This window comes from Mustela erminea, chromosome 11, assembly GCF_009829155.1.
Source record: "Mustela erminea isolate mMusErm1 chromosome 11, mMusErm1.Pri, whole genome shotgun sequence".
Taxonomy (NCBI): Eukaryota; Metazoa; Chordata; class Mammalia; order Carnivora; family Mustelidae; genus Mustela; species Mustela erminea.
This window is the reverse complement of record NC_045624.1, coordinates 17,336,966-17,352,097: the sequence shown is the minus strand read 5'-3', so window position 1 is coordinate 17,352,097 and position 15,132 is coordinate 17,336,966. Positions and strand designations below refer to the sequence as shown.

General features: G+C 38.6%; 1 protein-coding gene across 3 annotated transcripts in view; it reads left to right on the top strand.

The window, feature by feature from the left end:
* Nucleotides 1–15,132, top strand: part of NUP205 (nucleoporin 205) — an 84,981-nt gene that overhangs the window by 50,800 nt on the left and 19,049 nt on the right. For all 3 annotated transcript variants that reach the window (XM_032304199.1, XM_032304201.1, XM_032304200.1), the window contains 6 exons: nucleotides 50–317; nucleotides 408–506; nucleotides 9,332–9,480; nucleotides 11,402–11,593; nucleotides 12,483–12,604; nucleotides 14,752–14,890. In XM_032304199.1, the coding sequence (XP_032160090.1) occupies nucleotides 50–317; nucleotides 408–506; nucleotides 9,332–9,480; nucleotides 11,402–11,593; nucleotides 12,483–12,604; nucleotides 14,752–14,890 (969 nt within the window). The remainder of the gene's footprint in view (nucleotides 1–49; nucleotides 318–407; nucleotides 507–9,331; nucleotides 9,481–11,401; nucleotides 11,594–12,482; nucleotides 12,605–14,751; nucleotides 14,891–15,132) is intronic.

Below are 15,132 nucleotides of genomic sequence, written 5' to 3'. Positions count from 1 at the left end.
CTGTAGCTAAAAGCAGAGTCCTCACTCTGATTTGTCTTTCTTCTTTAAGATACTGGATGACGAAGCAGCCCAGGAGTTAATGCCCGTGGTGGCAGGTGCTGTGTTCACCCTGACTGCTCACCTAAGCCAAGCCGTTCGCACGGAACAGAAACAACCATTAGTCTTGGGATCCGGAGAGACTCATTGTGCTTTTATGCTTGATAGTTCTTTCGCCTCCCCTCCTCCAGCAGAGAACCCAGTGGTGGGTTTTGCTTCTATTGGAGATTCTTCGCTTCACATCATATTGAAGAAGCTCTTGGACTTCATTTTGAAGACAGGTTTTTTTCGTCTAAAGTTCTTATAAATTATATTTTTATGTTTGTTTTAACTTTAATCTGAAGAAAGGTTTTTACTATATATCTCCTTAGGTGGCGGATTCCAGCGAGTGAGGACACACCTCTATGGCTCTCTGTTGTATTACTTACAGATCGCCCAAAGACCAGATGAACCAGACACATTAGAAGCAGGTAGAACTGGATAGATTTCTCATCTTTTCTGTTTTAGTGATTGGTTACTTTAAATTAAAAAAAAAATCCCTTTTCCATCCCTTGGTGAAGCAAATCTTAATAAATGAGTCTTTATGGAATTATTAAATGTCTGCTCTAAAGTCAAGGAAGAATGTTTAATTTTCTAAAATTAAGAAGATAGTACATGAGTACTATCTTCTCATAATAGCCTGGGTGGCTCAGTGGGTTAAAGCCTCTGCTTTCAGCTCAGGTCGTGATCCCGGGGTCCTGGGATCAAGCCCTTCATCGTGCTATCTGCTCAGTGGGGAGCCTGCTTCCTCCTCTCTTTCTTTCTCTCTCTCTCTCTGCCTCCTTGTGATCTCTGTCTGTCAAATAAATTAAAAAAGAAATCTTTATAAAAAACAAACAAACTCTCAGATACCACTTTAGCTTATATATTTTTTTAACTCCCTCTATTGTCTCTGGTCGCATTGAACAATATGTGATACTTAGTGTATCCATGTCTTTCTTCCTTTTGCAGTACATCACAGTGCACATCTAGTCGAATATTTTCTTTCTTTTTTTGAAGATTATTTATTTGACAGAGAGAGCGCGCAAGTGCACAAGCAGGGGGAGTGGCAGGCAGAAGGAGAAGCAGACTCCCCGCTGAGCAGGGAGTCTGACAGGACCCCGGGATCATGACCTGAGCTGAAGGCAGCTGCTTAACTGACTGAGCCACCCAGGCACCCGTAGTTGAAGCCTTTTCAAATGACTATGTTGTTCCGTAATATGGAAACATTTATTTCCCTACTTGGATTATTCATAGGCACTTCTGTTGTTTTTGATTTTTTACTGTCACAAAAGTGCTACATCAGATATTCTTTTATATGCCTGTGTATTTTTCTAGAAGAATCCTTCATGGTAAAATTTCCATGTGAAAGAGTGTGCACATATTTATTTTAGTAGATTCTACCAAATGGCCTTTTCCTATATGAAGTCTCATCAGTAGTGCACATGTGTCTTTGTATTAATGTGACCATGTGACACATGGAGTGCATGTGTGTCTTTGTACTAATGTGACCAAGAAGTAGCATTTCTTGGTCAAATGTAATGCCTGTTTCAAATATTGATAAATTCCACTTTCTAAAATATTAGCGTTTTTAATTAAGAGTAATAACGTGGACCCTTCAGTCTCCGGATATGAAAAATTTTTTAACAGTTCAGCAGATGAGTATATAATACTCTATACCAGGGTTATCCTGCTATTTAAGAACTTGCCATAAGCACCTTTTGATAATGGACTCCTGGTTCCCTGCTAAGAACGGTTATAAGTATTTGCTATTTTGTACACAGATTTTTAAAAGCCACTTTGTGTGTAAGATCCAGATTATCTCATATTACTCTTTACTGGCTATATATTTTTACATATCTTTCTTAGAAAGATAGATAATAACCAAGTGATGTGTTTATGGAAATGCCTTACTCACTTAAAAAATGCACAAAAAATATATATATATTTTTTAAAGATTTTATTTATTTATTTGACAGAGGTCACAGGTAGGTAGAGAGGCAGGCAGAGAGAGAGAGAGAGAGGAGGAAGCAGGTTCCCTGCTGAGCAGAGAGTCTGATGTGGGGCTCGATCCCAGGACCCTGGGAACATGACCTGAGCTGAAGGCAGAGACTTTAACCCACTGAGCCACCCAGGCACCCCTTTAAAGTCATTAAATAATAGTTCAGAGAAGTTTTTTAAGCAAATAGGAACTTTTATAAAGAGAGACAGTAATGATGGAGCTTCCACTCCCTGCTCCTCTCCCCCAGCACGTCACGCCCATGTTTCTCTTGTCTAAAATTTTTTAATATTCTATTTAGTAGAACTATGGCGAAATCCCCACATAACCACTAGGTGGCACGCCACAACTTGCTTTTTATAAAAGGCATGATTATCAAGATGTTAAAAGTAGTGTGGCCACAAAAGAAAATTCTCCTTTGTTTTTAATTTTCAAATGATCTGTTTTTAATTTCATCCCTTAGTTTTTTTTTTACCACTTAATTGCTGCTAATTTTGACTTATTTTATTTTTATTTTTATTTCTTTATTTATATTTTATTTATTTATTTGTCACAGAGAGAGAGAGAGAAAGTGAGAGAGGGAATATAAGCAGAGCGAGTGGGAGAGGAGAAGCAGGCTTGCCGGTGAACAGGGAGCCCAATGTGGGGCTTTATCCTAGGACCCTGGGATCATGACCTGAGCTGAAGGCAGATGCTTAATGACTGAGCCACTGAGGCAGCCCTATTTTGACTTATTTTAAATAGCAGAATATTTTATTCTATAGATACTAGAGTTTTAAAATTTCAAATTAGGTATATTAAATTCAGGGGTGCCTGATTAGCTCAGTCGGTTGAGCATCCAACTCTTGATTTAGCTGAGGTCTTGATCTCAGGGTCTTCATTTTAAGCCCCACATTGGGCTCCATCCTGAGCATGGAGCCTGCTAAAAAAAGAAAAAGAAGAATTAAATTCAATAAATATTTATTGAGGACATGTGTGTATACGTATATTTTGACACTGTATCTATTTTCTATTTTGTTTTAAAACAAAAACTGATTTAAAAAAAAAAAGATTTTATTTATTTGTGAGAGAGAGAGAGAGAGAGAACACAAGCAGGGGGAGCAGCAGAGGGAGAGGGAGAAGCAGGCTCCCTGTTGAGTAGGGAGCCCAATGGGGGCTGGGATCACGACCTGAGTCAAAGGCAGATGCTTAACCAACTGAGCCACCCAGGCACCCCCCAGAAACTGATGTTTTAAAGTCTGTATACTTATTTTTCCATACCACTTTCACTTTACTTATTTATTGATTGATTGTTTAAAGAGTTTATTTATTTTAGAGAGAGATAGCACACGTGCAAGCAGAAGAAGGGGTGCAGGGAGAGGGAGAGAGAGAATCTCTAGCACACTCTACACTGAGCACCTAGCCCAGCATGGCGATTGTGACCTTAGCTGAAACCCGAGGGTTGGACAGTTAACCGAATGAGCACTCAGGTGCCCTTACTTTATTTTTAACATAGCTATATATACTGGATACCGGGCAGTTATTTTCCTTGTTTTGTGTAAAAGGAATCTTACTTACATAGACTAAATGACTTGCTTGTCTGTAATAGATCTGAGATTAGAATTCGGCTTTCTCAATCTGTTAAAGAATGTTCCTTCTCCCGACCAGAGCATCTCACATCTTCATCTTTTTTGTTGTTGTTGTCTTTTTGCAATTTGTAATTTTTTCCTTTTAATTTGATAGATAATATCTGCCAGCAATGTATTTGTAGCTCACTTTTTTTTTTTTTTTTTTAAAGATTTTATTTATTTGACAGAGATCACAAGTAGGCAGAAAGGCAGGCAGGCAGAGACAGAGGAGGAAGCAGGCTCCCCGCTGAGCAGAGAGCCTGATGTGGGACTCGATCCCAGGACCCTGGGATCATGACCTGAGCTGAAGGCAGAGGCTTTAACCCACTGAGCCACCCAGGTGCCCCTGTAGCTCACGTTTTAAGTGACTAATTTCTAGTGTGTAAAGAGCACCTATAAATCAATAACCCAGTAGAAAAATGGACAAGGGATATGAACATATAGTTTAGGGAAAAGGGAATTCAGATGGCTCTTAAGTGTATAGTTAGCTTTCTGAAAATCCCTACAGGTAGATTTCATCACCTCGAGCTGTCAGTGCAGATCTGGGGAGGAACAAAACCATACGTTCTCTGAGTGAATTCTTACATGTCTTCTTATATGGAAGATTCTTAGATGTTTTTCCAGTTAAGAACATGGTAGTGAAAATCTGACATTGCTTTTGCATGTGTAATCCCTAGGGGTTAGTTGACAAGAGTTGACATCGTGACTATCTCTCATTGTATTCTTTTCACCTTTTATGTTCTTTTTTACCAGTGACCAGTAGGAGAAAATATGGATAATTTGACCAGAGCCTAAATGTTTAATATGAGGCACCATTGTTATATTCCTAATTTCTTTTTTGGTTTGTTTCCTAAACTCTAGTATTATAAAAACACTTTCCATTTAAATACAGATTGATAATTATAAAGATAACACATTTTTAGCACTTTTAATCAGGTTAATGTTTTCAGTAGAAGTTTATTTATAAAATTATGCTAACACTTCAGAGTAGAGAGTGTAGTATATCTGCCTTAGTTTTATCTCCATGAGATTAGCCCTGTTTGAATGTTCTATTGTAATCTCAGTAAAATGGATTATATTGCTTTTAAAACAGGTTAATAACTTTTCATTTTCTAGGAGCTTATCATTCAACTTGATAAGGTGATTGGTACAGCTATATGGAAGATGTTGGTTCAGTTACTTAATTTTGAAAGTGTTTAAATTGTTGCAATCTTAAACTTTATTATAAGCTTTTCTCATGTGTTCTTTATTTTTTAAAGATTTATTTATTTGAGAAAGAGCACATGCGTGCATGCTCATGTGTGGGGGGGTGGTGGCAGAGAGAGAGAATCTTTAAGCAGACTCCCCACTGAGTGCAGAGCCCAACACAAGGCTTGATCTCATAAGCCATGAAATCATGACCTGAGCCGAAATCAAGAATTGGACACTCAACTGACTGAGCCCCCCAGGCACCCCATGTTCTCATAGTTTTAAATTGGCTTTTCTTTTCTCTTAATTTTGACAAGTTAATGATACTCAGTTTTATACTTTATTTATAAGTAAGCATTAGAAATTTTCATAAGAATAAGGAATTTTCTGTTCTGCTCATAATTCTTTGGGGGCTTTTGTAACTTTTGAGCAAGAATATTATTCTTTGTGAAACCATAATATCAATTCATCTTTTGTAAAAAAGGGTTTATAAAAGATAATCTATTGCCATTATTAAATTTTTTAGACTCCTTTGGTGAGATTCTCAGTTTTTATGATCTAGGCATTAGTGAGATCTGGTATTATAGTATAAATACATGTATAATTCATAAAGTAGTGGGACTAAAAGGATTTCATAGAGAATCGTGCCTGCTATTGACTCTGTTCTTTTGAGTCTGATTCCAATAAGAGACGTAAAAACACTAGCTATAGCTATATGTGTATGTATTGTAGTTACGTGTAGGCTCTTTGCTTGATGTGAATTTAGATGTCCATTTCTCATTTATTCGTTTAGAACCTGGGCTGCCTGGGTGGCTCCGTTTGTTAAGTGACTGACTCTTGATTTTGACTCAGGTCATGATCTCAGGGTTGTGAGATGGAGCCCTGTTTTGTGCTCTAAGCTGGGCATGGAGCCTTCTTAAGATTCTCTCCCTTTTCTTCTGCCCCCATAATCCACACACATGTGCATGCATTCTGTCTCTGTCTCTCAAAAAAAAAAAACAAAAAAATCAAACCTGAGAACCTGACTAAAAGTTAATAATCAGACATTTAGAAACCAATTTTAGCTTTTAGTTTTTATTTCAAAATATATACTGAATGTAGGAAGTTTAGAACATACTAATAAATAAGAGGAAGAAGAGGTCACACATTTTACCCTGCTAAGAACTACCACAAGATTTTGGTTAGAGTCAGCCATCATTTTGTTGTTTTTTTTTTTGTTTTTTTTTTTTTTTAAAGATTTTATTTATTTATTTGACACAGAGAGATTACAAGTAGGCAGAGAGGCAGGCAGAGAGAGAGAGGAGGAAGCAGGCTCCCTGCTGAGCAGAGAGCCCGATGCGGGACTCGATCCCAGGACCCTGAGATCATGACCTGAGCCGAAGGCAGCGGCTTAACCCACTGAGCCACCCAGGCGCCCCATTTTGTACTTATTTATAATTTCCCTTTTCTCTCCACTCAATATTTTATGAACTTTTTTCTTAAGTAATGTTTTTAATAGCTATGTACATTTTATCACTTAGAAAATACTGTAATTTATTTAGCTTACCCATTTTTGGACATTAGGATCATTTCCAGTTTTTCGTAATACAAATAAAAATCAGTAATAGTTTGGTGTGGTTGGTTATTTTTATTCTAAGAAGCAGAAAATACTAATTGGGTTCTTGTTTTCATAAGGATTATATTCTAGTAGAAATGACAATATATGTACTTATAAAAGCGGAAGTGTTAAATTGGATGATATGGTCCAGATGCCAGCAAACTTTTTCTGTAAAGGGCCAGATAGTAAGTATTTTAGGCTTGCAAGCCGTATGCTGTGTGTTGCAGCTACTCAACCCTGCCATTATAGTGTGATAGCAGCCAAAGACTGCAAATGAAGGACCGTGAGTTTGTTGCATTTTCATTACGCTTTTTAAAAACAGGTCAGATTTTGCCTGCAGCCCTTAGTTTTCAAACCCCAAGTATGAATTTATAAGAGGTAAGAGATAAAAAAAAAAAAAGATCAAGACTTTCACTGTTCTTTGCAGGTAAAGATGTATTTACACAGGAATAAATGGCGGAGGGCTTTTCAGGCAAGGCCCAGACTAGGAGGGAGTAAAGACTAAGGAGAGTGGCCTGTAAGTAGGGGAGAAGGTTGATGGCAAATAAAGTCAAGTAGAGAGGGTAGGACCGTATTATTAATGACCTTGAAAATGAAATTGCAGTGTTAGAGGTGGTTGGATTAAGCATTGATAGCTATTTCATTATTTATTTATTTATAAGATTATTTATTTATTTATAAGATTATTTATTTATTTGACAGAGAGAGAGACGGCCAGAGAGGGAACACAAGCAGGAGTGAGTGAGTGAGGGAGAAGCAGACTCCCTGCTGAGCAGGAAGTTCTATGTGGGGCTTGATCCCTGGGATCATGACTGAGCCGAAGGTAGACACTTAACAGCTGAGCCACCCAGGTGCCCCAAGTGGTTTTTTGTTTTTTAAAAGATTTTATTTATTTATTTGAGAGAGAGACAATGAACAGCGGCAGAGGCAGAGGGAGAAGCAGACTTCCCACTGAGCAGGGATCCTGATGGGGACTCAATTCTGGGACCCTGAGATCATGACCTGAGCCAAAGGCACCTGCTTAACTGACTGAGCCACCCAGGTGCCCCAGGCATTTTATATTATTTAGAAAAGTTATACGAAGTTGGTATTTAGAAAAGTTTGTATGGCAGTAATTTATAAGGTATGTTGGAAGAAGGGACAGTTTGGTGTATAAAAAACTAACTTGATAGTTTCTAATGAACGAATTTCTCAAAAAATGAAGATTTGAAAGAAAGTTTTAATCTTATTTCTAGGTGGTGGTGTTAATAGTATGTGGAACTTGGATACCTTATTCAAGTTTGAAAACGAAAATCAAGTTATTTCTTTGATACCTAGTCGGCTGTAAAGCACTGCTTTCAGTTTTCACCGTGAGGCCCTCAGGGTTCTTACAGGGGTCTCAGGTTATGTGGAAGAGTCTCCAGAGTCATGTTTCAGCAGCCCTCTACCCTTATTTCAGCCATGTTTGAAATATGCAGTTTGTAGCTAAAACAAACTTGAAAGTGGTGGCTTTCAGACTTTTACTCAAAACCTTTATTCAAACAGAAGTTTGTGTGAAATAGAAAAGGTACCGTAGCTCCTCAGACTGGGTTTTTTCCGCGCCCGTCCTTAGCGCAGCTGGTGGCATCCCTGGGGCAAGGTTCTGAACTTTCTTTATGCTGTTAGTCCATCAGTAATATTGGCGCTACCGTGCTAGCCACTGGGTTAAATACCGGGAGACTAGTGGTAGACAACACAGAATCCCACTGTAATATCACCCGAGGTCCTGGTAAGTGAGTACTAGACAGAAAATACAATAGAACTGTGATGTGTCTGTGTGTAGTAGTGTAGGGAGTGTTGGAGGTAGTTGAGAAGTGACATTAGAGGCTGGAATGATGAAGAGGAGGCAGCCATGCTGAGACCTGAGGAAAACCATGAGAAATCAAAGTGCACGAGATCCTGAGGCCAAAGTGGTAAATTTCAGAAACATAAAGGCTCGTGTGGTGGCAGCTAGTGGGAGAGGCAAAGAGTGGAAAGTGAGGCTGAGAAGTAGGTGGGACCGTATGACCTAAGGGAGTGACATTGAGAAACGTCAAAACATACCCTCCTTTGACACTATTTGAAGTTAAAAATAACTATAACAAATAAAATTCATAGTAGTGCTAAAAATATTTTAGGGAAAAAATATTAAAACTGAAAGTTTGCCTGCTGCAAACTTTATAATGGAATGTAGGCCCAATGTGGGTTAACTTTTTTATTTTTCATGATTAATCCTGCTTCATTTTTACTCTCCATTCTGATCAGTTAATCTCGAGAACTTTTCTTTAATTTTAAAACAGCTGCTGTGTAGTAGGTGGAAAAAAAATCACAAGATTGGTTTCAAATACAGGTCATGGCTTTATGTAATAGAGTTTTGAAACTTTTCTGGAAGGTTACGTGAATCTCATGTTTAAGATATATGATGTATGATCATATCTTTAAGATACAGGGTATACTCTTTCTTTTAATAAGTATTTCAATTACACAATATAAAAGAATAAAATTATCTTAATTTTTTGGGAAGCAGATACTGGTCTACGTTGTACCTGATTTTTTTAGCCACATTTCTCATAGATCTCAATAAAGGATGAAAATAGGTTGGTTAGCAGAATAAACACAGGGTATTGGTTCTCTTGTACTCTTATAATTCATCTTGATTTCTTTAAGAATGACTAGTCTATCCTCCTAATACCATTGTTATCTTAGTGTACATACATGGAATGTGTGCGTTGGGTCCTTGACATTCGCCTGCCTGGACCCTTTGGTTGGTGGGCCTGTGGGTACATGCGATAATGAAGGGATTTTTTTCTCGTCTGTATGAGGTGTACTCAGTTACCAAACTGTTTTTTATTGGAGTATTTTCAATATTTTCTTTTATAACCCTATTAGCCAAGAAAACCATGTGGGAAAGGCTGACAGCCCCTGAAGATGTATTTAGTAAATTACAGCGAGAAAACATAGCCATCATTGAGAGCTACGGTGCTGCGCTCATGGAAGTGGTCTGTCGAGATGCCTGTGATGGTCATGAGATTGGAAGGGTATAGTAACTCTCTATTAAGCAGAATGATTGAATAAGTGTTTTGACTTACTAAGGTATAAACTGAATCAACTTTTCAAATGCGTGTTGCGTATTGAGAATTGTTTTCTATAATATATTTTAGTGAATTTTCTTACTTGCTCTGATTTGGAATTTCTGTTGTTTATTCGTATGTTTTAATTCTGTTCAGAATCTCAGTTTTTTTTAGAATTTTCCCTCAGAATAATCTTTTTGCTGATTGTGAGATTGGCCCTACACTGTTAGAAATGCTGCTTAAGGAAGATTTTGGTTAAGAGAATGCTGGAGGCACAGCTTTTATACTGAATATGTCTTTCTTACATTTATATTTCTTTTAAAATATTGTGTCATACTAGTGATAATGCAATGAGAAAATGACTTCCTGCTAGTGGAGAATTTCATAGCCTCTGAATCATATACAAGTGATCCTTGAACAACAATAGATTTGAACTGCAGGGGTCCACTTATATACAGATTTGTTTGTTTGTTTGTTTTAAAGATTTTATTTATTTGAGAGAGACAGAGAGCATGCGAGAGGGGAGGTCAGAGGGAGAAGCAGACTCTCCACTGAGCAGGGAGTCCGATAGGGGACTCAATCCTGGGACTCCAGGATCATGACCTGAGCTGAAGGCAGTCGCTTAACCAACTGAGCCACCCGGCCATCCTTACACACAGATTTGTTTTGACAAATAGAGTACAGCACTGTAAATGTATTTTTTCTTCTTAAGATTTTTTAAAAAAAGATTTTATTTATTTATCTTAACAGAGAGAGTGAGAGACAGAGAGAGCACATGAGCAGGAACAAGGAGGCAGAGGGAGGGAGAAGCAGAGAGAGGGAGACGCAGACTCCCTGCTGAGCAGGGATCCTAATGCGGGGCTCGATCCCAGGACCCTGGGATCATGACCTGAGCTGAAGGCAGACGCTTAACTGACTGAGCCACCCAGGCTCCCCCTTCGTATGATTTCCTTAATAACATTTTCTCTTGTCTAGCTTTACTTTATTGGAATAATACAGTATATGGTACATAGAACATAGAAAACATATGTTAATCTACTCTTTTTTGTTTTTTGTTTTTTGTTTTAATCTACTGTTTATATTACCAGCAAGGCTTCTGGTCAACAGTAGGCTGTTAGTAAGTAAGGCAGTGGGGATTCTTAAGTTATACGTGGATTTTCCACTGTGCTCCTAACCCCTGTGTTGTTCAAGGGTCAACTGTGTTTGAAGACTGTGGGAAATGAGATTTTAAGAAATAGGATAAGATATAAACTATATAGTAAGTTCTCAATTATGTTGAAAAAGTGTAAGTGTTCTTATGCATTGAAAAAAGACTGGGGTGCCTGAGTGATACAGTTGGGTGGGTGTCTGCCTTCCACTTGCGTCATGATGCCAGGGTCCTGGGATCGAGCCCTGCATTGGGATACTTGCTCAGCGGGGAGCCTGCTTCTCTCTCTCCCCGTCCCTGCTCATGTTCTCTTTCTCGCTCGCTCTCTCTCTCTCAGATAAATAAAATCTTTAAAGAAAAAAAAAAAAAACAAGGAAAAGAAAAGAAAAAAGACTGGGAGGAGAGAGAGACCAAAAATGGATTAACAGACCATGTATTTCTATATTCTTTTCTATATTTTCTAGGTTTCCTGTAATGAGCAATTAAAACTTCACAGTTAGGAAAAAAAAAAAAGCTATTTTAAAAAGTCCCTTTCCTCCTTTTATTAATAAACTGAGATTCTGTATGCATAGCTTTCAGTTTCTCAAAAAAAAAAAACAAACCACAAAATAAGAAAATATTATTGTTAGCTACCATTCCCCTTGTAAGAAAAGTGCCAAGTATTTTCACATGAAGGCAGTTTCTGTTGATGATTCTGGTGGCCATCTCCGTGTTCCAGACTGTGATTTGTTCTTCCCTCAGATGCTGGCGCTGGCTCTTCTTGATCGGATTGTCTCCGTAGACAAGCAGCAGCAGTGGCTTTTGTATCTTTCTAACAGTGGCTATTTGAAGGTGCTTGTGGACAGCTTGGTAGAAGATGACCATACTTTGCAGAGCTTACTAACTCCACAACCTCCCCTTTTAAAAGCGCTTTATACTTATGAATCCAAAATGGTAAGGCTTTATGTTCATTTGAAGTTAGATCAACAGCTCACTGCCTCTTAGAGCTGTAAATAGATTAAAGAACATTAACGTGACCACCATTTCGAATATTTCTGTCATGTAAGCTGTAATCATTTTAAGGAGTTTGAAATTTGGAACCGTGTTAGCAATGCGTCTTCTAGGCTGCTGAAGTTGAGTTGAAGTGATCCTGAGGGGCTTGGTTGGGTCATGGAACCGCTACTCAGTCAGGTTGCTGATGATGGCAAATGATTGGACACTCAGTCCCCTGAGGAGAGCAATGAGCAAAATTTTCTCTTCACAATAAAATTCAGACCATTAGCTGCCTGGTGAACATTCTAGTATCGATGTGCTAGTTCTAGTTTAACACAGGATTTTCAGGACAGCATATAATCTATCATTTCCTTTCCTCCAAATTTTTTTTCTCTGTTCCCTCCTGGTTGAAAACACTACCGTGTCATAATAATAGGAGCACTGAAGTCTTAAATTCCTTATGAAGTTCTTTCCCTTCCTTTGGTTATTCAGTAAGTATTTATTAAATACCCATTACATGCCAGGTGTGGCACTAGGTACTAGAGATAGAGCTGTGGGCAAAACAGTCTTCCCTGCCCTCCCTCTGCCCACATGATGGTAAGAGAAACTCCTGTGGCGTTGAGTACTTATTTTCATGCAAGGCACTAGAGGCAGCACTTGAGATGTGTGGTGCCATTCAGTCCTCACAGAATCCTGAGAAATGTAGTCTAATGTGCCCCTGCATAGCTAGCTCAGAGTTTCTCTTCAGTGTGATCGAAGATCAGAAATGTGCTGGGAGAGAGTCTCATTTTTATCTGAGGCCCTTGGATATGATTTCTGTACTGATGTTTTTCCCTTTGTAACTTCTTAGGCATTTCTTACAAGAGTGGCTAAGATACAGCAGGGTGCTTTAGAGCTGCTGAGGTCTGGGGTGATAGTGAGACTGGCACAGTGCCAGGTCTATGACATGCGCCCAGAGATGGACCCACAGAGGTAAGTGTCCCTACATGTTGGTGCTGTTTCCTTACTAATTCTTCACTGTAAAGGATCAGTGAGGAAAAAAAATATTCCAAACATTATTTTGCCGTTGGTTTATCATTCTGTTTGAGCAGTATTCTTTCATCTTGATGACTCTTTTTGGGTCCTCTGTCCTGCCATTTACTAATAAATGGAAGTTGCTAGTGAGGATAAAAGTAGGAGGGACCTAATCCTTTCCATTTTAGAGCAGTAATGTTAAGAGGAAAATAGAGGATTTTATTAGTAAATGTTTTTCTTCCCAACTTTAGTGTTCTGTTCAATAGAACATGTATTTTTAGGGGTGCCTGGGTAGCCCAGGTGACTGAGTATCTGACTCTTGATTTTGGCTTGGGTCATGATCTCAGGGTCCTGAGATCAAGCCCTGCATTGGGCCCAGAGGTCAGTTCAATATCTCCTTGAGATTTTCTCTCTCTGTCTACCCCTCCCACTTGTGCTTGCTCTCCTTCTCTAAATAAAGTCTTCCCAAAAAAAACATTTATTTTTAGTTGTAGTATGATTCTTTAAAGTATTATAGTGAAATTATAATTTGTTGTAGATTTCCTATTCCTGATGATTTGAATAGTATTTTATATTTTTCTTGTATCATTTTGCACATTTGAAATCTTTTAGTCAAACTATTTTTAAGTTTCAAGCCTTTTAACAGATATCTCAGTTCAGTTTGAATATGGTTTTTTTTTTTTTTTCCCCCTCATTTTTGTCTACCTGGCTACAATATTGTTAGCATACCCTCTTAGCAGTAAATAACACTTAGGTCAGTTTTACTAATTTTTGTCAAAAGATCAATTGCCAAATTGAATATTTGAGTATTTCAGGATTAACTGTAGAACTATCTTACCTCCGGCAAAGAAATGTTTTTTTTTTTCTTTTTATATTGCTTTCTGAAATCTTAAACATGAGAATTATTATTTTCCCTTTATGTAAAGAGGATTGAGTTAATTACATTCTTTAGCTATTGGCATCTAATCACTTGTCTGTGCAAAGCCTTTGTCTTATTTCTGTATTTTGCTTCCATTCCCTTCTCTTCAACAGGCAACCATTTTCTTTTGTTTAAAAATTTAAATGTAAACATTTATAATAAATGATAGCTTATTAATACTTTATTTTATGACCTTATTTTATTTATTTGACAGAGAACACAAGTAGGCACAGAGGCAGGCAGAGAGAGAGAGGCTTTAACCCGTTGAGCCACCCAGGCGCCCCCTTAATACTTTATTTTATTTTATTTATTTATTTATTTTTATTATTATTTTTTTTTTTTTAAAGATTTTATTTATTTATTTGACAGAGAGAAATCACAAGTAGTCGGAGAGGCAGGCAGAGAGAGAGAGGGAAGCAGGCTCCCTGTTGAGCAGAGAGCCCGATGCGGGACTCGATCCCAGGACCCTGGATCATGACCTGAGCCGAAGGCAGCGGCTTAACCCACTGAGCCACTCAGGCGCCCAATACTTTATTTTAAAAGTGAAATTTTACAGCCTCATTTTAACAATTTTTTTAAAGTTTTTTTTTTTTTTTTTTTTTTTTTAAGATTTCATTTATTTATTTGAGAGAGAGAGAGAGTGAGACAGAGAGCATGAGAGGGGAGGAGGTCAGAGGGAGAAGCAGACTCCCTGTGGTGCTGGGAACCCGATGTGGGACTCGATCCCGGGACTCCAGGATCATGACCTGAGCCGAAGGCAGTTGCTTAACCAACTAAGCCACCAAGGTGCCCCTCATTTTAACTTTTTCGAATCTTGATTTATTAGTGTAATGGACAATGTGGACTCATTTCTGGCTCTGCGTACAGGAGAAGGAAATGTGGAGAAAATAAAGTTTTTTATGTTTCTTGTTTGTAGTTTTTGTGGCCCACAGAAGCATTTAGAGTAGAATAAATATATTGAAGTTCCAAGCATTGTCTTCAAATTATACAGATTTTCTTTACCACGATTTTTCAGAATTGAAATAACTCCGTTTTTACTGTTGATACGGGATGCAGAGTTCTCCTTAGTAGTCTCACACCTTAATCAGGCACCTGTGATTGCTTGCCATGGAGATGGGCAGGAAGTGTTAGCATCCCTTAACTCTTGGACTGTCGCTCTCTCCTTGTTGGGTGGAAATGAATGAAGCATGTTCGGCATGAGAGACCCACCAGTGTTCATCCCCGCCCCGGTGGACCGCTACCGGCAGATTCTGCTCCCGGCGCTCCGCTTGTGCCAGGTCATCCTCACGTCCAGCACGGCCCAGCACTTGCAGGCAGCGGGGCAGGTGAGAAGAGCCCTCAGTATAGACGGTGTCAGTCCTCATTTTACCACTGCACAAACCCGAGGCGTAGACCACGTCCGTGACTTACCATACTATCTGTGGCAGCCCTGGGCATCGAAAGCCAGCCCCTAGTACTTTGCTGTGAACTTCATTGACCCACTGTTATTTGAATGAAACCCCACAGTGAAGAATAGAATAGTGAGATGGAAAGCAAGATCTCTAAATTTGTTCTTCTGTAAAAGAAA